This window comes from Penicillium riverlandense, assembly GCF_028828495.1.
Source record: "Penicillium riverlandense strain IBT 135883 chromosome Unknown utg000009l_segment0_segment0, whole genome shotgun sequence".
NCBI lineage: Eukaryota > Fungi > Ascomycota > Eurotiomycetes > Eurotiales > Aspergillaceae > Penicillium > Penicillium riverlandense.
Window position 1 is genome coordinate 470,927 of NW_026643200.1, and position 26,665 is coordinate 497,591.

Genomic DNA, 26,665 nt, shown 5'->3' on the forward strand with positions numbered 1-26,665 from the left:
ATTGTGGGTGATGAAGTGTCTAAATGCAGGCTCAATGAGCAAACATTTGAATCAATGAGATTTGTTCGCCTGAGGCACGAAATCAGCATGTTGTTCCTGGTGACATAATCAGGCCCCATCTACAAACATTGCCCAGTTAACAGTTCATCTTACATCATCCCCCAGAGTACGGGCGGCTTATGCGCCCCTGCGGAAGGTCTGGCTAGTTGGGAGAATTCTAGAGCTGACCTGGAGTAGTCTATTTTTCTTTTTTCTTGGAAAATCCTGGGGAGCTTTGTCCAGAGAGCGGCCATGTCGGCCACCACCCTCGATGATGACAGGGTTCAGTGTATGTAGGCTCCGTGGGTCACTCAACACTCTGGTATCCGAGCTGACTAGACTGCAGGCCAATCGGCAAATGCTCTGGAAAACGATGTTTTGGCATGGACCGCATCTATTTCAAGATCCCGAGTGTCCACCGCAGACGGTCTCGGCTTTAGTGAAAACATGGATACCGATGCTATGAACAGCCTCGAAAGCCTGCTTCACACGGTACAGCAGTTGAAACTTAAAAGGTTTTGCAGTGAGGGATTGGAAGAAACCAGGTTTATAGCTGCTGGGGAGACTTTTTCCGTCTCACAGTGCAAGTATGAAGGGGCCGTAGTTGCCATTAAGCGCATCCGACTGAATGAAGACGGGAAGGGATCTGAACGTCAACATTTCCAGCGGCGCCTACAGTCGGTTCTACGTGAGATCCTAATTATGTGTCATCCACCACTCGCCCATCATCCCAACATCATAAGTCTTCTAGGATATGGGTGGTCCATGGAAAGGCAGCGGCTCTCACCCTTTGTTTCACTGGAGTTTGCCTCTGCTGGCTCATTAAGGGAGTTTATGAAAGAGCGCCCACGAACGATTCGAACCAAACTGATCCTAATGGGAGATATCGGAGCAGGACTCATAGCCCTGCATAAATGTGGGATTGTGCATGGGGACCTGAAAGCCGATAACGTGGTGGTTTTTTCTACACTGGATCGTCCGTCCATGTCGATTGCGAAACTGTCTGACTTTGGGCATTCTATTCTCGAGAGCTCAGCACCGGAAAGGAGAACACGATATTTTGGAACAGCCCTGTGAGTGACATCCCAAGTTTTGGAAAGGACAACTGCTAACCTTACAGGTACAATGCGCCCGAAGTGGCCGAGCAGAAGAACCAGCCGATTCCATATGAACAACTTCATAAATGCGACATTTGGGCGTTCGGACTCTGTGTGTGGGAAATATTAGCAGATGGGCAAGTCTATTTCAAGCGCAGCTGGCGGGGAGACCCTGCTTATAGGCGCCTTCCCTCATATACAATGTCGACACCCTCTTCTGCGAGCTCCAAGCCCCATGACGAAGACTTCGCCGCCGAAGATGATCAAAATGTCTTTGGCGACTTCGACCTTGGTAATCTGAAGGGCCTTGCCGTTGGATTTTTAGCAGACATAAAGATCCCAGGTATTGGGTTCGAGAAAGGATTTCTCAGGCCCCTGCTGAACGGCACACTACAAACCGATCCCGCCAAACGAATATCAGATCTAAGTCGAATGCCGATAATTGGATTTTGGAATAGCGTTCCAGGTGGTCATTCTCTGAAATCAAATCTAGCCACCTACACTCTATCTGGAGACATCCGATATGCAATTTTCAGCAGGGATGGGGGTCCCTATATTATCTGGGAGCAGCAGCAGCAACTCCTGCAGGATTTTGAAACTGTGGCCCAACAGTCTGAGGCCCCGAAAATCAACGGATCCACTGCGTTCCAAACGATGCTATGCTACGTGAATGCTTTTGGGACATCAAAAGACCTGACCAAGGCTTCACATTTTCTTAATAAGGCCGAAGAGTCAGGGCACTTTCTGGCCTGTATTTTGAGTCTGCGAATATACGATGGGTTCTCAATGAGTACCTCTGGTCGCCACAAAACGTATAGCGAGACTTTAGCTTCGGGATTTCGTATATTGGGACGGAGTGAACAGTCCTCCACCATCTCTGTGCACAATGGCGAATCGGCCACCAAGTTCGCAGATTACATCACTATGCGAGAAGCTTTTGATAATGAAGGCAATCTCGGGGGAGTAGACCAAGACGACATTACGACCATCTCACTCTCCTTGAACCTGTCTTCCGAGCGTTACAGCCTCCTCGAAATTGCTATCCAGCAGGGTGATATTGAACTTGTGAACCGCATACTGCCCATACTTGGCGATAAGTTAAAAGAGATGAAGACTAGGGAATGTTTACTGGTGCAAGCGGCCCGTTGTGGTCACGGGTCCATCGTGAATCGATTACTACAGGAAGGAGTTCCTGTTGCTCGCGATGCCACAAGTTCATGCCTTCTGCATTGGCTGTTCTGCCTCGATGAGACTAGTTTGTTTGAAGTGCTACAACAGCTTCGCAACGCAGACCGTCGTGATGATCTCAAGCTGGCACTGAACAGTGCTATTATCCAGAAGGTCATCCTACACCCTCAATGGCCATTCCAAATATATGGCGTTCCACTAGCTACTGCAGTTGCCTCAGGAAGCATTGATTCTGTGAAAAGCTTGCTGGAATTGAAGGCTGATCCGACGGCTGCGGCCTTTGCCGATGATGATGGAGATTCGGCTTCAAAGTTTACGCCCATTCACCTTGCTATACGCTACCACTTCCCAGAAATGGTAAAAATGATGTGGCATGCAGCATTTGGGGAGAGAATGATTACTGCAAATCGATTATATCTTGCTCATTCTTTGGGTCGATTCCCCATTGCCTGTGCCTTGAGCTTGATGACTAATGCTGAACGGCTTGCTATACATGGTAGTAGCTACAGACGAAAACTACAAGAAACAATTCAGCTGCTACCAGTGGAGGCGTTGACTCAGTCATCCCCCGAGGGTAAAAACGCCATCACGCAGGCAATCGATCTCGAAGATGTGGATGCGGTGGATGTTATCCTGGAGCATCATCCTGAACTTGCGGCCCAAAGGATTATCCAACCGGGACCAAGTACCATGTTTACATACCCGCTGAATTTTGCCGTGCAAATGGGTTCGATTCGCGACACTGAAGAATCGGTCCATATCTTGGAGTCCATTCTCTATCTTGACCCAACAGCAATCAAGAGACCAGACAGTTCTTCAGTCTGGCCAATACATGCTGCGGCCATGGGTACATCAACTCGCATTATAAATTTCCTTCTGGACCGTGGCTCCACCTGTCACGATACGGATGGTAGAGGCCAAACTCCCTTATTCTTCTGTCGCAGTGCAGGTATTGTCAAGACCCTACTTTCGCGGGGTGCTGATATCAACCATAAGGATGAACTGGGCTTTACTCCTGTTCACGCAGCCACAAGCAAAGGCACAGAAGAAGTCTTGCACGCGCTTATTGAGGGTGGAGCCAATTTGGACCTCAGAGATAATGGAATTGGAGCCCCGCTACATTGTGCTGTTCAAAGAAAGTCCCTTTTGATGACAGAGATTCTTTTGAAGGCGGGCGTCAAAGTCAACGCAAAGGATAGTCATGGCCGCACGCCACTCCTCGTGGCAATGGACGCGGGTCGATTGGATTTGATCAGCTTGTTGTTTGAGAATGGAGCTGACCCTTTCATTGAGGACGAACGTGGCTCTTCCCCCTTCCATATGGCTCTGGCTTGGCCGAATGCCACCATTCTGAACAAGTTCCAAATTCACACAACGCTCATTACGCTGCCATTGGAGACCAAGATAAAAGCTTTACACTTTGCAGCTCAGAATGGCGAGCCCGCGGCATTGAAGCTTTACTTGCACAAAGCCTTCGGTCCAGGACTCAGTACGGGCAATGCCGCTCATGTGTACTCCGAAGAGACCAGAATCGCTGTCCACAAAGCGGCATCTGTTCGTCGAGCAGAGCTTATTGAAGTGATGTTGGCGTATGGATTTCAAGTGGATGCCTTGGACGCCAGGGGCAATACACCACTCCTGATAGGGTGCCAACTGGATCGAGAGCCGCCAAATTCCAATCCATACCCTCGGACACAGATCTGTGAAAAGCTTATCGACAATGGTGCGAATATACATGTAAAGAACCACCAAGGACTGACGCCTTTTGTTATTGCCCAATCCCACGCAGATTACCCATTAATGACACTTTTGCTCGAGCATGCCCTCAGATTGAGTGACCTTGATCCTTCGGTTCTGAATTCCCGCATACTGGAATCTATCAAAGATCCCGAAAAAGACCGCCAATACTGCAAAGAGTCTCGAGAGCTCATTGGCGGTGAGATTATCGACCCTGAACTAATCCGGCAGGCTGCCGCAAAAGACGAATGGGACTTTTTTATGACCTGCATTGGAGGATATTTCGTGGCCAAGGAGGAGCTGCTCCGGGTATTTCCCCGAAGGACGTGGTCGCATGGAGTGGATAGTATGGACATGTTGCGATTGCAGTCCGTCCGAAGAGACAGAGAGATAGTTCGCTATCTACATGTCGCAAGTCGTTCGAGCAGGTCCCCCATACAAAGGGTTTCTCAGATCGGAGAGCGAGATCTACAGATGGAATGTTCAGATCTGAGGGCTGGTCTAAATGCTACGCTTTGGCCAAAAATGGCGAAGAAATTCTGGCGAACAGACGAAAGTGGCGAGACAGTGACGCGAAAGCTGAGCAAGCGGTTCAAAATGAGGTATATGGAATTTCAGCCTAGGGATCCTGTGAACGGCCAAAGAAAATGGGGTTGGAGTTCAGATGATCTCTCTAACGACCCGATATCTCCTGACGAAGAGTCTGAGTTTGAGTCTGATCCGCAAGAACAAGAAGCAAGAAATACAGGACCAATCGAGTGATGTGGACATGGCTGGTGACGACCGGAACGAAAGCCACCAGCCGGATCCTGATGATCGTCTGTTCCAGACTGAGATAAGCTGTGGCAGTTGAAATCAGTCCACATCAGTATGGCTCACTCTATCCTTTAGCATCTTTCATTTCAGATATTCAGAGTAATACTAGGCGAAAAGCGACCATTGCTAGTCTGATTCCATACGTGCATACTATGCTCTCTTTATCAGACACAACTCTTTCATATCCGTGCGTTTCTAATTTCTTTTCCACCTCTTTTGACTTGTACATCACATTCCAACCATGTAATAGACATAGTTCCTTCGGTTGCTGTACTATGTAGGCTCGTCATGTATCCTCGCAAGAATACTGTATAGTGGCTTCGAGTAGGACAAGGAGCTAAGCTGCCGCCCTCGTTCAACCCCTAGGTAGGCGAAGCCATGCTTAGTAGCTATCTCAGCCAGACGGCCAAAGGGATAACGATTCGTATGTGGCTGTCCCTTAATGTGAAATGGTTTCGCACTTTCTCCTTCCTTGCACTCGCTCGGCTAAGCAGCGACAAACTTATCAGCTACCTTTGTCTGTAATCCTCCACCATAACCATGAAACCCCAGAAGATGCCCGCAGCCTACCATAGATGATATAGCCGACGGTCTAAAAGCCTATGGCCACTAGATCACCGCCAAGCATGACTGTTCCGGCACCACCGGACCCTGCTCCAGGTCGCCCTTGGCTTGTTCGTCCATTGCTGCAAAGTCACCCCTACTCAAAAGGCTTGGCTCATCATGATGAGAATACCGCATCTCTGGATCCCAGCCATACCGATCATGGACAGGCTGGCCATCAAGGACGTCAGCAACAATGTTGCCGATGGTGGGAAGGTCCTTGGCGCGGTTGAACGATCCGCCTGCGGCACAGACCAGATTCTGAAGCTGTGGGTGCCTGGCGACTATGGGATCATGGGTTTGGGTGATGCCATCCCTAGAGGCTTTTAGTTCGCTCATCCTGTCCAGAACCTGCCCGTTGTTGCTTACCAAAAGGATGTGACAGAAGTGATGCGTGCGCCCCGGAGAGCAGGAAGGAACTTTCGTGCCCATGCGATCGCCTTATACATGTGGCTCTTCGCGAGAGCACTACTGGAAAGATCTTCGACGTGCTATGTGGCAGGAGAACCACACAGGTTAGTAAAAGGCTCTATCCACGTGAGCTTTCCATAGGAGCCATGGTTTGTAGGAGGGGGAGGAACTCCGCTGTTCCCTGATGTGAGACTATCGGCCTGTTCCGGAAATATTCGGCTTGATCATCATTCAGCTGAACGGCGTATGCGAACAATCCATTCGCCGTCGGGGTTCTCCCACTAGGCGGAAGGGAAATACCAGACGTAGCCAGGTCTTGACCAAGCCACGGACCCGTGGCTAAGATGACCTGAGCGGTTTCCGTTTGGATTCTGACTCCGTTCTTGAGCACAACTTCGATAATACGACCCTTGTCGTTGTCGTGGACCAGGGTTGTGACCTCGCTCTCGTAGAAGCTCCCGCCGCTATCGACACAGGCCGCCCTAGCTCTCGCCCGTGCTTGGGAAATAATGAGCTCCCAATCGACAATCGCATCGTCCGAGTTGAAGACATATATAAGCGATTCCGGAGCTGTCTTGGTCCCAAACCGATCTTGCATGAGCTCATTACCGCTCGTCTCCCGCCTCGGAAGACTAAGTTTTTCCCGTGCCTTGTTGATTTGATCGATCGTGGCGAAATCACCGTGCTCAAATATCGTAACACGACCGATTTTGCGATAGCCATCGGTAAAATGGTCATTGTTCCACTGCTTCTGAAGCTCTACGGCCTCCGTCATCCTATCCACATTGTTGTAGTCAACGCGGACAATCTTCGCAATATCGTCACTGGGAGCGAGGGGCGACGGTCGAGAAATGATCGACAGCTGTATGGTCGGATCAGCAAGTAATGAAAAGACAGAAGGGAAAAATAGTCCAGCACTTACTGGCGTGGCAGGATATCTCTTGCGGACGTGGTCCGCGGTCGAGAGACCGAATAGGCCAGTTCCAATAATGATGATCCTATCCATGTCGAAAAGATGTTTCGCAATAGGGCCTGTCGCCTTGTGAGAATAGATGGAGAGATGGATTTAGGACAGATCTTACTAAATTCATATACCAAGGGTCGGTGAGATTTCATACGAGTTACCGCTTCTTTGCTGCGGAGAAGAGGTTACTTTACAACACTGTAGGACGTCGCAATCCAATGTGATAACTCATGCACTAGCTTGGCACTACTACTTTCGTGATCAGTCTACCCGTGTCACTAGCAGTCATGTTCATTTCGCACCACCCGATGTCCGTGCGCTGCATGACATGCGCGAATGAATACAGTAAGCAAAATGAAAGCGATCGTGCTTCTTGTGGGAAAGCCTCAACATCAGGGCCGAGCGGGTTCATACAATTCCTACTGCAGCTACTAGGACCCATTGTCTTAGTCCGATGATTTATAATTTCAAAACAGGATGTAAATGCACAGGCTCATGACTGTTTTGTATCATCAATTTGCCTAGAAAAACAGAACCCCGCTTCGGAAGACCACGAGGTGCCGGGGCATTGAACCTTTTCGAGATAGCAGAAGTACCGTGCACTTCCGGTCGATATTTTCGTCTTGTTGTCTTTGCGGTCGACGTACCGAACCTTCGAAATTGACAGGATATCTGGAATTATGTTGACCATGTTGACAGAGCTTCGGGTTTGGACAAAGGTCATCAAGCATATCACCAATCTGCAGCCCGAATGGACAGGCTGGGTGCGAAACTGCGCGCATGGCGTCGTGACTAACTGCTTTGACGGTTCTATTTTGCTTGCCCGACATTGGGGGCGGATACAGCTATTTTCCATTCCATACACCATATGAGAAAGAAAGTGAAATCACGTTTAAAGGGGAGCACGCCAAGAGTGGGGGCGGTGGTCAATTAACACGCTACAACTAGGCTCTTCCTCTGTTTACCAGATTCGATAACTTTGACCTCTTCAACGATGGATTTTCGAGAAATCCGGACTCCTCTGCCGCGCAAACGAGCTCTTACTCTCCCATTGCCCGAGAAACCGACTTGGATCAAATGGCGCAAACAAAAAACCAAGGAGCAAACGCAATGTCTGCTTATGAAGCTCCCTTTGGAACTCAGGGAGGAAATATACCGCCAGGTTCTTGGGAACAAAGTTGTCCGGATCTGGAGAACCTTTGATGAGTTGGGGCATACTTCATGCCCGACGCAAGTGGTGAAGAAACGTCGTGGCTGGCTTAATGGCCGACTTCTACCCGATGGTCCCCGGAAAAAGCCTCGCCCTATTAACCGTGCAAATGGAAATCTTGCCCTACTTTTGACATGTCGGGAAATGTGCGTAATTCTTGTCGCCATTGGAAGAGAGAATATTTTGCTAAATTTTGAGCAAATAGTTATTCGGAGGCTATTAACACTCTCTATACTCAAAACACCATCCAGCTTTTGGACTTTGACAAGCAAGCATTTGAGATACCAGCACTACTCCGACGAGTTTTGCTACCTCAGCGTTTCTTTGCTATAAGGTCATTGGAGATCCCGATCAACCTCTCCCATTGGCGGCATTACATCAGCTACTGCCCGAAGGGCTGGATAGACTGCGAACGGTGGAAAGGTCCACTTCCCGAGTCTACATGGGATGTCATCGCCACAATGAAGGGACTGCGCAGACTCCGAGTCCGAATACGGTTTTATTTGAGGGAATGGTACTTTGCGTACGGAGACTATAACGCACCACCGACTGAAGAGATTCTCCTAGGGCCGCTGATGGAACTGAACTGGATTCCGGATTTCCAGGTGGAGGTTTCATGGCCGGCTGATGACAACTCGGAAAGAACATTACGAAATGCGCCTTTTCGGCTGACCAGGGTGTGTGAGGACGATGAGGCTTAAAAATGTACTGGAAAGCGTCTAGTAGCGATTGATAACCCCGATCGGGACACATTCCGCGAGATCCCCAGATCTAGATTAGTGGAGTGGATACGAGGCTCTGCTTATTGCCGCCTAAACGTAGCCCTCACTTTCTTTTCTTCTCTCTCTCTTTTTCTCCTTGGACCCTTTCCAGCGCATTTAGTTTTTGTTCTTCAGTCTTCACTTTTTGATCTGATTTTACTCTCCTTATATTTTCAACTGGGTGAACCATGGGCCGCCTCCAGACGGACGATCGCGTCTCTTCCCACTCGCTTCATTCCCTCGAAGACGACCTGCCACCCCCTTACACTGACGAAGACATTCCTCCCGTTCTGACATCTGCCCCCGGGGTCGCCCCTTTACCCCTCAATCTTCGTCTCGTGGACTCAGCCTACATTCTTCCCGACTCCGGTCTCAAAGGCGACAATAAGCGGACGGTCTCCCTCGCGCCGTCCCTCTCGGTGAACAGCGATGAGCTCTTCTACACCATCTGCAGGCAGATGAAGCTGCCCCCGCGACCACTCCTATATATTCGTGGCTCACACACCGAACAGACCAATGATGGAAAGAAAAAGGGCAATAACAGCGTTACCGACTTCGAATTCAAGCTCGATCTAGCGGAGACCATGCTAACAGGATGGGAGGGCGAACGGGTAATGAGCATTAATTGGGTGGAAGAGGAAGTGCGCAGCGACGGGGACTGTCTACCTGCCTACCGCGGGGGAAGAGTCAAGTCGCGATCGTATAAGGCGCCTTCATCCCGCGTTCCTCGTTCCGGGGACACCGATGCCCTTCTCGCTTCGGAAGAAACCCTCGGCATTGATGATGCAAATGGCCAGCCAACTACGGCTAATCAGGTTAATTTGAAGCTGTGGTGCGAGCGGTTCTGCAACGACCCATCCTCGGTCAAATCGTAAGCTCTTCTCCTCTTAAATCCTCGAAACTCCGAATTAACTAACCCTCCTGTTCATTTGGACAGGTTCACCCTCCAGCGCAAAATCAGAGGCTTCGATTGGAAGGCCATGCGCAATGTCCTCGACTCACACATCCGCTCTCTCAATTATCGCGGCTCAATCAACTTCAACTACGACGTCGCCGAGCAATCGGTCACCATCTATTCTCCGCACTGGATCAACCGCATGCGCGCAAACCGCTACATCTGGTGGATATTCGTCATCCTCCAGCTCTGGATCATTACGTGGCCTATCATCTGGTTCCTGGAGAAACGGTATGAAACAGTACACACATGCTGGCATGCTTCTTTCGACTGTGGTGCCGATTCTGGTCTGGTCAAAGCCTACGCTCGTGGACGGGACGAGGTCACCCTGGGAGAGTTCTGGGCTCCGGCTGTCAAACGAATGGCGTGGAGTCGGAGACGTGGACAGGCCGATACTCTGACAAGAATGGATGCGGAACGCGTCCAGGGGTTGACTACGGAACAGCTCCTTGGTCTCCAGGATCGGGGTGGCTCCGAGGCCGAACGGGAGCGGCGTGAGCGAGTCAACAGAGGTGATGGTGGATTTGTTGACCATGTGGTGGGTCTTGTTCGGGGAATTGGAGAAGCCAGACAAGATTGGAGATTGGAGATGGGATGGGGAGCCAATTCTTAAATGCCAATCGCTAATTTATCGGGTTACGAAATACTCAAGCTTTGCACAGACAACATGACCTACGGTAGCTAATAATTATTCATACTGCATGATCAGGGAGTGCCCGTAGGAAGGTTCGGTGTGCCTTGCAATCCGTCCCCGAAAACAATCGTGTTCTTGATTGGCACTATCGCGTGCAAGCCTTCTTCGCCTGACTGCGTTATTCGGGCGACACTCCACGGTTTTCCTTCAACTTGGCAATTGACATGGTTATAGCATGCAAAATATGTTTCGAAGTATTAGGTACTCGAAGATTCTTGTGACGTATATCCCGTCAAGAAGAATGTCACATATTGACCACTTTTGTGCGATCCGAATTTGTAGACGATCGGTGATGAAAGGCGGCATCGCCAGCATCAAGACATCCACAATTGAATTTTTAACCTCAAAAGCAAGACCAGTCCTTCCGGTTGCTATGCAGTATTTGGATGAGCGGCTACGAGACATCTATATCTATAGCTCAACTTTTGTGCCATTCATGAAAACAAACACACTGGTTTTTATCGCAGAGTATTGTTCCGACCACCCCGTCTTGGCTTAATTTTGTATGGTGAATCCGATCGGCTATAAATGCCAAATTACATTTATTTTCTTATGCACTAGCGTGCCAAGCCGTGCTAGCGCTGATGTATTCTTTTGCTCCCGTTTCACCCGAACCGCGAATACCAACGCTAGCACTTCAACGCCTCAATTCTGAGTGACCCTGGCGATGATGCCAAGTAATTGGTGGACATAGGATGCAATAATTTGGGGTTGTGGTGCCGCTTTATTTGTAGGGTTTTATTACTCGACCAATCAATCGATATCGTGCACTATACTTAGCATACTTAGCTCGACTTGGCTCACTGCCCTGGAACAGGGTCTAATATACGCGAGGATGGCCACGTGAGAGGCTGACCCTCTGTCGTAGCAAGCACAGGATTGAGGCTTAAAACGCAGAAAGGAGTGTGGAGGCCTGCAATTGCCCGTGCCCAAGGAACCGTAAGGCCTTAAAAGAGGATTCTGCTCCTGGATTGCCGAGTTTGTCTCTCTCTCTCTCAACACCAAAAATTCCTCTATTTTTCTCCACGGGCTGTGCATAAGGCCTCTCAAACATTTTTCGAATAAAGCCCAACCCAACCTGAATAACCGCACAATGCATTTCCCATCTCTCGTGGTCCCGGCCCTCGCGGCTTTGGCAGCAGCACAGAGCACCACCGTCATCAATGTTTTCGAAGCCAAGATCGAAAACCCTTATTACAGCGCCCGATACCCAACAAGCACTAGCGTTGCTGGCAGTGTAGTTGGTATCAATGCGGAAGAAACTACCTACAAGATCGCTTGTATGAAAGGAGCGCCCAAGTCGGACTGCGGCATCGACGAGCCCTACACCATCATCGCTGGCCCAACCACATTCAGCACGTCCCTGACTTCCGTCTTTTCTGGCTACGGTGTTACTGCGACTGTCAGCGAGAATATCGCATGCTCGTTCACCCACACTACCGAATCTGCCAAGTGCATTGTAACCATCGGGGTCACCTCCGGCGACGTGACTACGGCAAGGTCTAGCACCAAGACCATCCCGGCCAGTGACGTAACCTATATGCCGCTCACTGTCACTGGAGGTCTTTCTCTTTTCAACTCCCCTCAGGCAACCGAGGCCCCTGATGCCGCTGCTGGCCCTCACAGAGCCCTTATCACTGCTGCTCCGCTGGGTGCTGCCGCTGCCCTCGCTGTTGCCGCTCTTTTCTGAGCAGATTCCTCCTATTTATGCACAGCTCTCAATGTATTGAAAATGAAAAGCTAGGGCTCTAGAGTTAATGCCAAATGATCTATGGACTTGAATGCAAGTAAATTCTCTTCTTTAGTATAGGAGTGGTCTTCTTTTGTAAGTGTTGATCTCGAGGAAGTCTAGTTTCCTGATAAACATCGACCTTGCGAATGCAACCTTAACTTGGGCGGTTTGGGTTATCTGACGAGTATATCTAAGTACATTAGATATCCAGGCCGAGCTCCAACGCCTTCTGCGTCCTGGAGGATCGCTCTGATGACAGCGACGACAAGAGCGCCGTGGAGATGGCCGGGCCAAGCCGTAATTAACCTCTCCTGGTTCTCATGTGCAAGAGACGAGATTGTCACCATTATAGACCTACCATTATAGACCTACCACTATAGACCGCTGATGAGAAACTATCAGAATATAACTTCTATAGGAAAAGGGAATACTGACAATGATTAATAATATATGGAACATCACTAAGTTATCATATTTATTTTAACTACGAACTGACCAAATGGTCACTGTATCTTGCTTGTGTGGGTAGGATTTAGTGCCTTGCCCACGGCAATGCCGGCTGTCGGCTTTTCGGCATTGGCTTCAGAGCCGGGTACACCGAATGAACTTAATTCTAGTACAGTGGTGTTTCATAAGTCTAAATCCTGTTACCCGCTTAGGCGGTAGGTAGAGAGTTTCAGACTTTTGGAACACCACCGTACATAGATCGGCTCGACGTTGTCTTTTTCCTAACCGATGGCATTGCAGGGCTATAGCGGCAAAAACATAACATGCGTCCTTTCTTGCCACGTTGTGAGCTTTAGATTCTTGACTAATAGCAAGTTTTATAAACCTGGCCAAGCCATCAAGTCCCGTTAGCCTTAGATCACAATTTCAATCCTCACTATAGTACTCTCGGTGTAGTACTTTTAGCTTCTAGGAACTAGGTTTGAGAAGCGACAAATTTCGATAATGGACGCTCCGCTCAACCCCAACATGCACACTGCCTTAAATATAGGCGAAGTTTCAGACCGAACCAAGATCTCGATCCCGTTGAATAATCAGCCAAGCTTTACGCCACGCAAGTTGCGCGCCATTATCATTGGAGCGGGCTACTCGAGTCTAACCCTCGTGCACAAGTTGCGACATCAACACCCGGAGATGGAGGACATTCTGACGTACAAAATATTCGAAGCACGCTCTGACATAGGAGGAACATGGCTAGTAAATACCTATCCTGGTGTCCAATGTGATGTGCCAGCCCATATTTACGTATGTCACGATGGCAGAGAACACTCACATTACTCTTCTTTGCCAGCCTTCTAGCAAGAACATTTACTGACCCAAGTTCCCAGGCATTCCCATTTGACCCCAATCCTTCATGGAGTAAGTTCTACGTCGGCGGGCCGGAAATCCATGACTACATAAAGCGGACTGTGATGAAATGGAATCTGGATCGCGATGTCCAGTTGAATACGAAAGTCATTGGGACCTACTGGCAGGAACAACAGGGTTTATGGAAGGTGGTCGTAGAACATAACGGAGTTCAACGTGAAGAATATGCCGAGATCCTGATTTCAGGGCAAGGGTTTCTCAAGTACGAGTGACCCAACTCCCAACTCCAGTCATAGGTTATCGTTTACTGACATAGCTATCCTTGAATACAGTCTTTGGAAATGGCCTGTCATCAAGGGACTCGAATCTTTCAAGGGCAAAAAGGTGCATTCGGCCGAATGGGACCATTTATATGATTACTCTGACAAGCGAATTGCTGTCATCGGTAATGGCTCATCTGGAATTCAAATCCTGCCACAACTTGCCAAACTGGAGGGCACAGATGTGACTAGCATTCAACGCGGTCCCACCTGGGTCATCTCACGAATGTCAGCTGCAAAGCTCCTAGGTCGCGATGATATAAGCCCGAACCCCGAATATACGGAAGACGATAAACGGCGGTTTACAGAAGATCCAAAGTATCATAATGAGTACAGAAAGCAGCTGATCCATCGTATTAACAGGGCTTTCAGAATGGTATTTCCTGGTTCCGTTCTTACATTGAATTCAATACTAACCCATCCAAGTTTGTCAAAGGTTCACCTGCGAATCTGGAAGCCACAGAGTTTGCCAAGAAACAGATGTCAAATAAACTTGGCAATGATCCAGAGCTCTGCAGAAAACTGATACCTGACTGGGAATTGGGCTGTCGACGCATTACGCCAGGTGAAGGCTATTTGGAGTCTTTCTTGAGACCCAATGTCCATCTTACCCAAAGTCCAATCACGCATGTTACGGAGCATGCAATACACACGGCTGATGGCCAAGTTGTGGAGGTGGACGTCAGTAAGTGCTCCTTCCCGTTTGCCTCCAGCACATGCGCTAACAAATTGAACGGTAGTTGTCTGTGCAACTGGATTTGATGTCTCCCACTGCCCGCATTATCCGGTCATAGGTCGTGATCAGACTAGCCTTGCTGAGAAATGGGCGGAAGAACCAGAGTCGTATCTTTCGCTTGCATGTCCTCAATTCCCCAACTACTTTATATTCACCGGTCCAAATGCCGTCGTGGGGCACGGTTCGTTGGTGGAAGGGCTCGGTTGGGTTGCCGAGTATATGATCAAATGGATTAAAAAGATTTCTACCGAGGATATCAAAGCTGTCGCGCCAAAGCAAGAAGTTGTTGACGAGTTCGTTACATACGGAGATGAGATCCAGAAAACTCTGACCTGGACAGGCGGCTGCAGGAGCTGGTACAAAAAGGGCCGCGTTGATGGACGGGTTACGGCCGCATTTGCCGGCAGCGCGCTGCTTTTCAAGCGGTTTGTGAGTGAGATACGCGGAGAAGATTTTGAGATCCAGTATCGAAGCCCGAATCGCTTCAAAATGATGGGAAATGGGTTTACAGAGTATGAGTTGGATGATGCCAACGATTTGGCATGGTATATTGAAAAGTAGACCCCGATTGCATTGCGTATCTGCTTGCTTGAAAAGGCTACTATGACGCAAACATCCTGCCATTTTGAAATAGATATCTGAGAATTCCCAGCAATGAAATTATTATTCGGTCAAACTTGGCATAACGAGTGTAACACGGGGAAAACGAGAATAGCCAGTGAGGTGTAGAGGGCAGTAATCGTCAAGACACCAACCGTCCTCCATCTATATTAAATCCAGATCCGCTATTATGAAAAGAAATTTCAGTTAAAATCAAACTCATGGAAAGAAGCCGGGATAGCACTCACGTAATATAATTCGCTTCATCTGAGGCAAGAAAAGCCACCATCTGAGCGACGTCCTGTGGTTCACAAAGTCGGCCAAGAGGAATAGTATTGAGCCGTTTTGCTCGTCCTTCTTCGGTGTCCACTCCTCCTTGAACTCGGGAAAGCCTGGCCAAAATTAGCCGGAGCGTCAATGCTAGTGGAAATACCATGGCCTCTTACATAGCAGTGTTGCCAATAGATGGGCGAACAATGTTAAAGCGAATACCATCCTTTGCATACGCGGCTGCAAGTCCTTCGGTTGCCTGTTTTGCATTGTCAGATCAGAACAGACATTCCTTGCAGAGGGTGGTATACCGTATCAAGTGCGCCTTTGCTAGCACCGTACCATACGGTGGATGGCCTAGGTCTTTGAGAGCTGATGCTGCCTATGGTAATAAAATGGCCACTGATGTGGTTGCTGATCCAATGGGGCACAATATGCTTGACGCCTAGATAGAGAGGTTTGACGTTGATTTGCCATAGACGATCAAAATCTTCCAAAGGTACACTTTCCGGAGCTTGGCCTAGATAGACAAAACCAGCACAGTTGACGATTGTGTCTGGAATTGATGAAAAATGTTCCTGAGCAGCCTGGAGTGCGCCATGCCATGTTTGTTCAGAAGTCACATCGCCTGTTAATAAATGGTATCGTCCCGGCAGTTTGGCAGGGCTTTCGTCATTATCTGGCTTTTTCAAATCTATTCCGACTACCCGCGCATCTCGAGATAGAAGCTGGGCGACAATCTGGATATGACCTCACGTTAAATTATCCGACTTTTTGCAGTGGAGGGACGCGAAAACATACCCCTCTTCCAAACCCAGAGACTGCACCAGTGACAATTATAGTTTTCTCATCAAGACTTGCCATGTTGTTTGCGTTGAATAGAGATCACGAACTTCCTGGATCACTGTGGTCTGTATTTCTGGGTATCAAGCCGCTGTTTTAAATCCTAACTCTCTAATATATCTTACAAGGCAGGTTGTTGGGTACGATACTTGTAGACTTCTTTGCCGAAACCCCACTAGCATGTATCCAATAGTCTACCGTACCTTGCCATTCGGCCGAGGTCATCCCCTTTTACGGATACTCGTCAGTGGCACAATTAGGTGCTGATCTAGAATGTTGCCAGAGCCGAATGCTACAAACTACTATGTGGGATTTGCCATCTAGTGCAATTAAGACCTTCAATCAGCTCTCCCTAGGTCATGGCCAGCCACCCTTTTAATCACAGAGGTTCCCCTTGCTTCCCAATTTGTCTCGGGTATGAACGTCTCGGTAGTCGGGAAGGCACCAATTCACCCCCTCTTTCGGAATTCACTAGTGGCCACCAAAGTTCGTCATGATCCAAGATGTTGGTAATACTTTTCAATCACTCGGTTAACACGGTAAGTTATGGATATGTCTTGTTATAATTTCATCCGCTTAGAGATATGAGAACCTGAGTCTTTGAGCTCACGCCGCGCATGCTAAGCCTGCTGCGTTTTTATTTGATCTCCTTTACTTACCCCGGAACTGTGCCCCGCAATGCACCGCAGGGATGGAGGATTTATGCTTTCTTTTCTTTATCATAGTAAAACATAGTATAGCTAGGTCCGTAAAAGGGATGCAGGATATAGAGCATTTATTGGCAGATGTTGCATGCCATTGAAATAAATTTCTTATCTTATAACTGACAGTTTAATCACAGTACTACAACCACCATTGTGGCTGAATCAGACGAAACCCCGCACGGAAGCCGAACACGATTTGGTCCCATTGTACTTAGGCTGGCAGTCAGCCCTATGCACCTGTTGGCTCCGGGTTTTCTATCTTACATGTACAGTAACAACCGAAATTATTGCGATGTATCCCGTGAGTGGGCGTGCACATCCACCACAGCCGCCTGCAAGCCGGCGTCGAGCTACTCTGACGTGTCAACGTTGCCACGAGAAAAAGGTTTGTGCCTAGGCCATCGACTTCCATATACGGTTATTCTTTCTAATATAGTCTCAGGTAAAATGTGATCTCCAGCAAAGACTTAAGAGTGGCGCGAATGGGCCTTGCTTGAACTGCCAAGAGGCTCAAATCGAGTGCCGGTTGGTTTTGCCTTCCAAGAACCGGTGACAGATAACAGGATAACTAAGCTTAACGTACCTCTCTATGATAGAGTTCGTCCTTCGAGAAGAAACCTTCGGAGGAAGAATCCAAAGCCAGAGAATGGAGGAAATGTTAGATCTTGTGATCCGAACGGCCTGTCATCCGTTTACAACGAACACTTTCGTCCACCGCTACCTGTTTCTACGCAATGGAACCCTCCTATGACCAATATACCCAATGGATCGATTGGTAGCTATGATTCAGAGATTACCAGATCCGGATTCGCCAGGCTGCATCTGCCAGATATACCTCTCGATCAACCGCGTGGAGCAGATGCGTCAACTTCGCCCAGGGACAATGACCCGGACAGTTTAGGAAAGGATGGACAGGTTGGCGCCGCAGATGCGAGGTCCGAGATCGTTGAATCGAATGAATCTGAGGGAGTATCCAGCTACTTGGGTGATTCAGGGTACATTACCATGTTTGTCCGAGGAAACACAAGTCGTTCTTCAGAAAGCAGCGTTCCCAGCAGGCTGCAAGAGCCGGCGAGGCCGTTACCGACAGCCGTTCGCGATTACCACTTGCAGGTATTTGATGAGTACTGCTTTACGTTCTGTCCCATTCTTGATAGAACTATTCTGGAAGATCAGGCATTCGGCCAATCGGTGCTGCTTGAAAAGGCATTAACCCTGGTAAGCCGCAGAATCCAGCCGTCGCTGCTGGATGGTGATAATGCCGCTATTCTCTATAACCAAAGTAAGGACTTGTTTTACAAATTCTCAGAGCCAAGCCCAACTGCTTCACTCATCTCGATCATGCTTTTCTATTGGTGGAGTACATGTTCTCCAAGCATGTTGAGTACAAATGGAACCTGGTACTGGACCGGAATCGCCATCCGACAGGCACAAGAAATGGGCCTACACCGACTGCCAAGAACATATCACTGTCTTTCCAGTGGAGATACCCCGGCTCTCCGCCGACGAATATGGTGGACTCTGTTTGTATGTCAGCAATGTTATGGCAACTGCATGAGTCCATGCTAATCTGAGCTATCTAGGCTCGCGAGAGGCTTACCTCACTCTCTCAGGGTAGACCTTGCACTATCAATATCAAGGATTGCAATGTCCAAAAGCCTACAATTACCGACTGGCCTAGCTCAAAGCGTCGAGAAGCCGAGATCTTCATCCAATGGGTCAAGCTTTGTGAGATAGTTGGCCATGTGGCAAAGCATCTCAGACGTCACCCCGAAGCAAAAGATCGAGCCCGGGATCTTTTAGATGACTTGAAGGTCTGGATTGCAAATCTTCCCCAAGATCTCCGGCTGCCATATTTTGAAGGCTCTCTTTCCAACTTCGATCGAGACATTTGCCAGTTACATCTCCCATACCTATGTTGTCTCATCTTGCTCGATCTAAGGAAGTCGTCACAACAGGACTTGGGAGTTGACATTGTGGCAATCCTCGCCTCATCTTGTGTTGCCAGAATCTTTGAGGACTTATTGATTCGAGGATCTCTGCGATTTTTACAGGGTATGGCTGGCTGGTACATCACTATCTCCTTACTTGCCCTGATTCGAGCAACAGAAATTCCTGCCTTCGCGAGTACTACGGACGGGCCTATCAGAGTGCTCCGCGTGGCATTGAAGGACATGGCTGAGCGCTGGCCATCGGCAAAAATGTTTCACCATGGAATTGAGCACTTGATGAGCTCTCCGTGTGGGGATAGACCCGATGGTAGAACAAGACAGACAGAAGATCAAGATACACAGGAGCTGCGCCAATTGGAAAAACTAGACAGCTTTCGTTATCAGGGTCAGAGCCATGTAGACCCAAACACACTGACCGCAACGGCTGTCCAGAATTCTCTCAACTTTTTTCCGGGTGCAAATCCGGAAACCACGCCATTTTTCAAAGAACTGCTCTCTTTGACCGACCCCTTAGGTCTTCCACTCACTTCCGATGAATTCAATCAAGCGCTATTCGATCTGTTTGAAAACTCCTTTGACAGCATACCCATCGACTTCCGATGATTTGTCGTCACCTTCTAGCAATTGTATTGCATAATGGCTCGATTGAAAGCATCTTTTGATTGAACACTCCTTCGAAAGTCACCCAGAAACTTCCATAGTGTCTCCTCCCGCCAGCCCTGACGTTTCCAATCATTTACCTTCCTGGGGAAGACGTCCACCACACCCTTGAGATTCTCATCGTGGGCTGCGATGTAGAAAATATTTTCCTTCCCATCGGCCTCTTGCGCGTAGGCGATTGTTTTCAGGGCCTGGTCAAAATCACAAGTTATGACAGGATCAAAGAACGCCTGATCGATTTTGCGACCTCGCGATGTTTGAAGCAATCCGAGGGCGTTGGCTGCTTCATTCTCACGTCCCTTTTTGGACACCTTGGCCGCAGCAGATGCAAGGCTAAGGTATTGAGAAGGACGAAGCTCGCCTCCATGGTGAGTTAAATCTCCACCGAGGAACGCAAATGTGTCTGGATCGTTCGTCGTGCGGACAAGGCCCCCCAAATGTCCCACTGCATGACCAGGGGTGTCTAGGATGTAAAAGGATCCGTCACCGAAATAATCTAGGGCTCTGTATTTACCAATCGAGATCGTCTCCGAATCTTCAAACGTGAGCTCTACTAGCTTCCGTCCTCTATGCACGTTTTAGTATACTTAAATCATAACCAAGTGGGGATACATTATTCCATGACATTTTGAAGGACTTACTTGAGGTCATCGTGCCGAATGGGTGATTGTGGCTCTGTAGGGTAGGCAGGGAGGAATTCTTCGGTGAAGCCAGGGCCGACAACCAGGTCTGTGGAGGAGGGAAACTGCTGAATGTCGCCCTGATGGTCCCAGTGCCAGTGGCTAGAATTTTACTGTGAGTCCTTGACTTTCCTGCAGGAAGGCTTCCAAAAAGGGAAAGTTGTTCGTACCTCCATATCACTGCTTTTATACTGCGTAAGTCGACGTTATTTTCCTGAAGAATCTTTGCGGTGGTCTTAGGCACATCAATGATGGTTCCTTTAGCTTTGAGCCTGTCAGATATCACCGGGGGTAGCTTATACACCTCCTGTGGGATTCCCAAATCAAAAAGCACTCTTCGTGCTCCTTGGGGGGTATCGGTTTCGATCAGAAATGCCCAACTCGGTATCTTGTTGAACTTTTCAAATGTAGGCAAGTCTGGTGTGACCAAATTACCACAAGGTATATTATCAATAGTGCCAGTCGTATCAATCATATAAAGGCTTGCAACAGCTCCTGGTGGAGCGGCAAAGGGTTGATTTGTCTCGAGGGATGAAGTCATACTGGGGAAAAGAAATGATAAAATAAGAACAAAACGACGGAACTGGCACAACAATGCTGGGATAGACAGTGCGTGAGATAATCCTTAAATGACCGGCCAGTCTTAGAGAATGGCATATTTCGGTAATGAGGCAACGTCACTCGGTTATGCTGTTATGCAAGAAATTCGGCATTAGCTCATTGCCGAAAAATGACATTCCCTAAGACTACAAAATGGGAACCTCGGGTCTTTGAAAGGGGCGATCTCTAGGGGCGATCTCTCTGGTCTACCAGTCCCTTCCAAGGGACGTAGCTCTTGTCTTATTATTCTAATGGTCATACGAAAGAAACCCCAGAGTTTAACCAACGGAAAGCGTTCCTGGGGCCTTCGAGGCTCGGAATTGGGCCTGGAGATCTGGATCGAAGCATACTTTGGTCCAATAATCCTTTCAGCAGTAGACATCATGGACAATCAACATATCGTACATTTCGGGGTATATCGTACGTATAATATCTCTATACAAAGTGGCATATTCTGCCCTCTCGCGTGATGCACCAGTGGACATCCACCAGTCGTCGCCCGTAATACTCGTAGTACACGCAGGCAGTATCCAATCCTAGTGACTCTGTCCTCTAGACTCTGCAATATTATCATCTTCGTCCTGTCATGTCCCCGGATTATGGGTTTTGCCCGGTTGATTCTGTTCGTCGGTGGTGCTGTGCACCGTCTGTAGCTTGAGATATTCCTGCTCGAGACGCTTCTGAATTTCAAAATCCGCTTGCCGCTCTTTTCGGATGCGTTGCTTCTCCATGTCTCGCTCCACGCCTTTATGCATGGCCTATTCCACCGAATTGGTCAGTTTCGTGTCGTTGCAACTGGCAAATTGGAATACATACCGCCCTGTCTTGCTCCTGTGCCCAGTGGACAAAGTAGACTATGCCGGCAGTGCCCAGCCCGGTGACAGCCAGCGTCAATTTGGACGCGCGAGACATTGCGACGACAAGAGTATCCCTGGGAAGAGGTGCAGCAAAAAGAATCGGCCTAGCCCAGTAGGGCCACGTGCCTCACCGCCCGGCAGTAAGTGCCCCACCGCCTTGGGGGTCATTCGTGGCTTCGAAGCTCCCTCAGTCTGACCATTCATTTGACAACCACTTTCGACCTTGGAATTTTGAGAGGGTTCTCGGGCAATCATGGTGAGAAGGACTTTGAACTGTCGGATGTTTTGACGGGTGACTAACAAATATGGCACAGTCGGCTCAGAACTCCGCGGGCATCCAGACCCTCCTCGACGTACGTCTTCGGGATTGAACTCCGGATATGGCTTGTAGATACTGATCGCACGCACGACTTTTAGGCCGAGAGAGAGGCTCAGAAGATTGTTCAGCAATGTGGGTACCCCTACTCCGCTCTCAAGACTCCCGATCACTGACAGGTTTCATCGTCCAGCTAGAGAATGTACGTTCTTCGAATTCCCCCTCTCGGCATGCACAATCAATAACATGCCGACCATACAGATCGCACCAAGCGGATAAGAGACGCCAAATCCGAGGCTCAGAAGGAGATTGAAGAGTACCGGAAGCAGAAGGAGGAAGAGTTCAAGAAGTTCGAGACCGAGGTGCGCTACAATTCAGCGAGCTACGGGTTAGCAATAAGATGACTGACTATTGTTGTGTCGGTAGCACTCGAGCGGCTTCAAGAAGGCCGAAGATGACGCCAACAATGAGGCCCAGGCTAAGCTCCAGGAGATCAAGGATGCCGGCAAGAACAAGGGCGACAAGGTCGTGCAGGATCTCATCCATGCTACCACGCAGGTGAAGCCGGAGGTGCCGGAGAAGATTGTTGTCAAAGCATAGATTTGTTGCTTTTCGTTTTTTTGGGGAGGTTGTGAAGGAGACATGGCTACCTACCCTATCGATATCCAATTCTCGAAAAATATGACTTCCTATTGGGTTAATCTACAGCTATTCATTTATCTGTTCGTTTTGGTAAATGGGTTGTTGCGAATGCTCTTATATTCATACTGATACCGCGTCAAACAATATCCACTAAACCGTAAAGACCGGCTTGTCCAACCATGCCCCGAGTTTGATAAGAGCAGCAACATCATGTTCCGCATCTGAGGTAAGATAGTCCCCAGCTTCACCGTCGATCCAGTCTGTCGTTCCTCGAGTGTATTTCAAATGCGTGCCAACAAGCTGGCACCCTCCGAAATCGATCAACACAGGCATGCCGTCCCCGTTTACCAAGATATTGTAAGGAGTCAGATCGTTATGTGCCCAACCAAGCGCGTGAAGGTGCTGGATAGCCGATCCGAGTGCCGCCATGAATGGTTCTTTATCAATCTTCCCCACCCCTTCCTTGAGATAACGGTAGAGGTCGTGAGGATGTCTATCCATGACAAGTCCGGTGATATGTCCTCTCGCAACTCGGCAGCCGTAATCGCAGACGATGTTCGGATGCGGATTTTTGGAAAGTGTGTTCATCACCTCAGCCTCAGCTAAAAATTGCTGCGATAGTTGCTGTTCCACATTAGTGACGCCGTGGTCTTTCATGATTCCATAAAGTTCCAGATGGGGTCGCTTGAGGTAGATATCCGAAGTCAGAGTTGCTGGAGCTTCTGTGAGTTCCACCTCTGCGGCCTTCCATTTCGGAAAGAATTTGTCGTCGGGAACATGAGTAAGGGCGTTAGATATCTGATCGAAAGTGACGTTGGCTTGTGGAATGTTTAACCGGTCATAGTAGAGGCTTTCGTCATTGAAAACTGCGAAGGATGTATGCAGGAACTCTCCTGTCTCTGGATTGCACGTTTCCAATATGAAGTCAAGGTCGTCCAAACCCTTTATTTGAGTCATGGTCATTTTGATGTTCTTTTATATGTCGCGGCTGATGTGAGGTTTGAAGAATCGAATAGTGAAAGGGGTACTAAAACGACTTTAAGGAGCCCGGGAAAGATCAGAGAGAGTCTTGCTATGAGGCTGAAACTAGAAAAGAGGCTGCTGAGATAAAGAAGTTCCTAGATAGAGAAGAAGCGGTGTGACAACATCCTTGTCTTATGAGGCCAAAGTCCCGAGCCGCATGATATGTCGTGTTTGCCTGGTCGTCTATTAAAGCGCCACTTTGACACACCTGGGATTTGACAGACCCTTAAGTTCAGCAGCGAATTGACAAGATCTTTGAAGCTCATGGCCCTCCAACCCAAGCACAGCGTGATAATTATGCCCGTACAGTCTCCGGTTGCTCATCACCCGATCACAAATGCCTGTGTGAAGTTGACAGCGCAATACGCGCATGAAATGTAGAAGCCTTGAACCCAGCTCTACACTCACATTCCATGCTAGCGTATGCTTTACTCAACATATAAGTTGGAATATAGATGTCAAGCCATTTTTGCCAATTTCGAAGACGCTCAAAGAATAGACATCTACCCTACAACGTAGGAACGTTTAGCAAGGATAATTAAGAATGAAGCTAGAATAAATATGTCTCATACTGAACACTCGCCGTTCCTCAAATTCAAATTGATAATTACTCGCCAAATAGACTGACCGTAATCAGAATCTGTACCTGAACTCTTTATTCTGTCGATCCGTCAAGTCCAAAAACTCGATGTTCTCCTGGTGCTCCTGTGCTCTCTGGTCTCGCCTCTTATTCTCCCATTTGTAATATAGCAAGAGCATTGTGGTCAGCACAATAGCGACAGAATCCACCGCCACGATAGTTATTTTCGCGGGCGTGTAATTTGGCGCATCTTTGTCGCGGAATGTAAGGGGACCAAGAATATTGCCAACACAGAAGCTCATAAGGAGAATCGCGTTCACCGTGACTTTTTTAGTATGTCCCTAATAACGGTCAGTTGACTCTGTGAAAGGATTTGATATGCCACAGGAGAAGTCTCATCGCGTTTGACCATGACAGTAGTAAAAAGAGCAACTTACGGCAAAATTAGCTCCAGCAAAAGAGTATGCACAAGGTAAGAATGCCCCAACAACCTGGCAAAGGTAGTTTCCGACCAGTTTACCAGCCTTTTGATCGTCAGGCAAGAATGCCAAGAGGGAACCGCCAACTAATCCTCCGAGTGCTGACCATGCAATAATATTGAGGCCTCTGGCATTGTATTTGCTCGCCAGCCACGTGGCAGAGAGAACACTCAAGACAGCAATAGCACCGCTAGGGATCTGCAGGAGTGTTGTTTGCTCGTCAGAGAAGCCGAGGCTTGAAATCACAATACTCTGGAACGAGCTCACAGCTCCGTTGGGGACGCTGCCAGCTATTGTTAACAGAGAAAGCAATAGAATCTGTGGGTCTCGAAGGCATTCTGCAATCTGGTATGGTTTGAAGTGCTTGTTCTCGATACCAGTGTTATTTCCTCTGATGCGTTCGATGGCCATGATTTTTTCTGCATGGGACAATCGTGAGGACATCGGGTTGTCGGGCAACAGCCAGACAACGAGGCCACCGATTACCATAGTGAGAAGACCCACAATCAAGAACATGATCTGCCAGCTCTTGAAAGTTTGGCTTTCATAGTGCTGGAAGCCGAAAGATATCAAGGCGCCGAGGATAGAGCCTGTGCCCACTCCGATGTACCACAACCCTACTCTGATGGGCTGTTCACTCGTCTTATACCACATAGTTGTGATGATAATGAGCGATGGGCTGATAGTAGATTCGAACGTGCCGAGCAGAAACCGCACAGCTACCAGCGATCCGTAGCTGTTGCAGGCGGATGTGCAGGCTACAACTGCACCCCAGCACATAACCATGACGCCCAGGTATTTAGCCGCCGGGAAGCGTTGCATTAAATAGGCATGTGGGAGCTCGAATGCAAGGAATGCCACGTAGAACAGAAGCGATAAATTGGCAAATTGGTTTGTGGTGAGATCTGCGTCGTCCAGGAGACCCATCACAGAGGCATAATTCACTATACACACTTTGGTCAGTAAATAATTCAACCTCCAGATCGCATGAGCTTACAGAGACTCTTGTCCAGGTATTCCAATAAATAACAACAGAACATCAGTGGCATGACCATCCAGTCAATTTTGCGGAGCAATGCTTTCTCATCGACGTATTGAGCTTCATCGCCAACCTCCTCTTTCCGTAGGAAAGTGAGGGCTTCATCACTGTCCTTGACTTCATCGGGGGTAATAGCCTCTTGGAATGCCGGTGTGCTCTGTGCAGGCCCCTCGGCCCCTTGGGGCATATGTGCCATCTCGGATGTTAAGATGATAAGTGAAACCAATAATAATAGCTCAAACTGCTCAGTTGGTGCGGAGTTTTCTCGAACTCTGCAGTTTTTTGGGTGAAGCAGATTTGGATACGAGATTAAAAATGCCGGGTGTTGGATTATTCTTATAAGCTACGCTGTTAACTATTGCTTCTAACTTTTCTTATCACTGGCATGAGCAGGTAGTGCTCGAATACTAGCCCTGAAGAGGAAGGTAGTTTGCCGTCAAAATCTCGCCGAGCGGGGTTACCCCATACTATACATTTCCCCAATAATTTCTTTTTTGGGCTCGAATGAACTCCCCGCGTTGTTAGTTTTCAATTTGCACAAGTCTCTGTCCTTCATAGTCAAGCGCTTGATCCTCTCTGGCTTCAAATGTGCAATACTAATAGAGAGTTCTATTCCATACTCCCGAAATTTCGTGCTTCCTGATTTGGTCTGGTGCCCGCTATATATGTATCGAAGTAGCCTAGCTATCAGTCGGCTCAACCCGCCTATTGCCAAGCAAGTCTATTTTCCTAGCATGGGTTCGACAAACGGATCTACCTAGTCCATTCCACCAAAATTTCTTTACCTGTGTTGTCTTTGGGCAACCATTTAATTCTAGTGGCATTATGCCGTATAACTTGATT

At 48.4% G+C, this 26,665-nt stretch overlaps 13 protein-coding genes across 13 annotated transcripts; 7 read left to right on the forward strand and 6 right to left on the reverse strand.

The window, feature by feature from the left end:
• Positions 1 to 291: 291 nt before the first annotated feature.
• Positions 292 to 4,823, forward strand: N7474_010461 (uncharacterized protein; the record flags this gene model as incomplete). The annotated part of the gene is made up of 3 exons (XM_057201871.1): positions 292 to 328; positions 386 to 1,112; positions 1,160 to 4,823. The coding sequence occupies 3 exons, from the start codon at positions 292 to 294 to the stop codon at positions 4,821 to 4,823; spliced, it is 4,428 nt and encodes a 1,475-aa protein (XP_057048142.1).
• A 663-nt stretch (positions 4,824 to 5,486) lies between these two features.
• On the reverse strand, positions 5,487 to 6,897 carry N7474_010462 (NAD(P)/FAD-dependent oxidoreductase; the record flags this gene model as incomplete). The annotated part of the gene is made up of 4 exons (XM_057201872.1): positions 5,487 to 5,796; positions 5,850 to 5,971; positions 6,085 to 6,753; positions 6,814 to 6,897. The coding sequence occupies 4 exons, from the start codon at positions 6,895 to 6,897 to the stop codon at positions 5,487 to 5,489; spliced, it is 1,185 nt and encodes a 394-aa protein (XP_057048143.1).
• Positions 6,898 to 7,849: 952 nt separating this feature from the next.
• On the forward strand, positions 7,850 to 8,766 carry N7474_010463 (uncharacterized protein; the record flags this gene model as incomplete). Its single annotated transcript, XM_057201873.1, has 2 exons — positions 7,850 to 8,211; positions 8,271 to 8,766. The coding sequence occupies 2 exons, from the start codon at positions 7,850 to 7,852 to the stop codon at positions 8,764 to 8,766; spliced, it is 858 nt and encodes a 285-aa protein (XP_057048144.1).
• Positions 8,767 to 9,014: 248 nt separating this feature from the next.
• N7474_010464 (uncharacterized protein) lies at positions 9,015 to 10,394 on the forward strand (the record flags this gene model as incomplete). The annotated part of the gene is made up of 2 exons (XM_057201874.1): positions 9,015 to 9,697; positions 9,764 to 10,394. The coding sequence occupies 2 exons, from the start codon at positions 9,015 to 9,017 to the stop codon at positions 10,392 to 10,394; spliced, it is 1,314 nt and encodes a 437-aa protein (XP_057048145.1).
• Positions 10,395 to 11,568: 1,174 nt separating this feature from the next.
• On the forward strand, positions 11,569 to 12,165 carry N7474_010465 (uncharacterized protein; the record flags this gene model as incomplete). Its single annotated transcript, XM_057201875.1, has 1 exon — positions 11,569 to 12,165. The coding sequence occupies one exon, from the start codon at positions 11,569 to 11,571 to the stop codon at positions 12,163 to 12,165; it is 597 nt and encodes a 198-aa protein (XP_057048146.1).
• A 993-nt stretch (positions 12,166 to 13,158) lies between these two features.
• Positions 13,159 to 15,138, forward strand: N7474_010466 (flavin-containing monooxygenase; the record flags this gene model as incomplete). Its single annotated transcript, XM_057201876.1, has 5 exons — positions 13,159 to 13,458; positions 13,542 to 13,783; positions 13,854 to 14,217; positions 14,268 to 14,526; positions 14,582 to 15,138. 5 exons carry the CDS (start codon positions 13,159 to 13,161, stop codon positions 15,136 to 15,138), a joined length of 1,722 nt encoding a protein of 573 aa, XP_057048147.1.
• A 283-nt stretch (positions 15,139 to 15,421) lies between these two features.
• Positions 15,422 to 16,311, reverse strand: N7474_010467 (uncharacterized protein; the record flags this gene model as incomplete). Its single annotated transcript, XM_057201877.1, has 4 exons — positions 15,422 to 15,569; positions 15,624 to 15,706; positions 15,759 to 16,187; positions 16,249 to 16,311. 4 exons carry the CDS (start codon positions 16,309 to 16,311, stop codon positions 15,422 to 15,424), a joined length of 723 nt encoding a protein of 240 aa, XP_057048148.1.
• A 1,430-nt stretch (positions 16,312 to 17,741) lies between these two features.
• Positions 17,742 to 19,549, forward strand: N7474_010468 (fungal specific transcription factor domain-containing protein; the record flags this gene model as incomplete). The annotated part of the gene is made up of 2 exons (XM_057201878.1): positions 17,742 to 18,521; positions 18,578 to 19,549. 2 exons carry the CDS (start codon positions 17,742 to 17,744, stop codon positions 19,547 to 19,549), a joined length of 1,752 nt encoding a protein of 583 aa, XP_057048149.1.
• A 14-nt stretch (positions 19,550 to 19,563) lies between these two features.
• On the reverse strand, positions 19,564 to 20,827 carry N7474_010469 (MBL fold metallo-hydrolase; the record flags this gene model as incomplete). The annotated part of the gene is made up of 3 exons (XM_057201879.1): positions 19,564 to 20,173; positions 20,248 to 20,388; positions 20,457 to 20,827. The coding sequence occupies 3 exons, from the start codon at positions 20,825 to 20,827 to the stop codon at positions 19,564 to 19,566; spliced, it is 1,122 nt and encodes a 373-aa protein (XP_057048150.1).
• A 643-nt stretch (positions 20,828 to 21,470) lies between these two features.
• N7474_010470 (protein PET117) lies at positions 21,471 to 21,798 on the reverse strand (the record flags this gene model as incomplete). The annotated part of the gene is made up of 2 exons (XM_057201880.1): positions 21,471 to 21,644; positions 21,703 to 21,798. 2 exons carry the CDS (start codon positions 21,796 to 21,798, stop codon positions 21,471 to 21,473), a joined length of 270 nt encoding a protein of 89 aa, XP_057048151.1.
• Positions 21,799 to 21,996: 198 nt separating this feature from the next.
• N7474_010471 (uncharacterized protein) lies at positions 21,997 to 22,659 on the forward strand (the record flags this gene model as incomplete). Its single annotated transcript, XM_057201881.1, has 6 exons — positions 21,997 to 21,999; positions 22,058 to 22,096; positions 22,161 to 22,194; positions 22,253 to 22,261; positions 22,321 to 22,421; positions 22,486 to 22,659. 6 exons carry the CDS (start codon positions 21,997 to 21,999, stop codon positions 22,657 to 22,659), a joined length of 360 nt encoding a protein of 119 aa, XP_057048152.1.
• A 192-nt stretch (positions 22,660 to 22,851) lies between these two features.
• On the reverse strand, positions 22,852 to 23,664 carry N7474_010472 (uncharacterized protein; the record flags this gene model as incomplete). The annotated part of the gene is made up of 1 exon (XM_057201882.1): positions 22,852 to 23,664. One exon carries the CDS (start codon positions 23,662 to 23,664, stop codon positions 22,852 to 22,854), a length of 813 nt encoding a protein of 270 aa, XP_057048153.1.
• Positions 23,665 to 24,357: 693 nt separating this feature from the next.
• Positions 24,358 to 26,093, reverse strand: N7474_010473 (MFS general substrate transporter; the record flags this gene model as incomplete). Its single annotated transcript, XM_057201883.1, has 3 exons — positions 24,358 to 24,645; positions 24,742 to 25,727; positions 25,781 to 26,093. Coding segments are annotated over 3 exons (1,587 nt in total), but the record flags the coding sequence as incomplete, so codon positions are not given.
• Between the last annotated feature and the right edge of the window lie 572 nt (positions 26,094 to 26,665).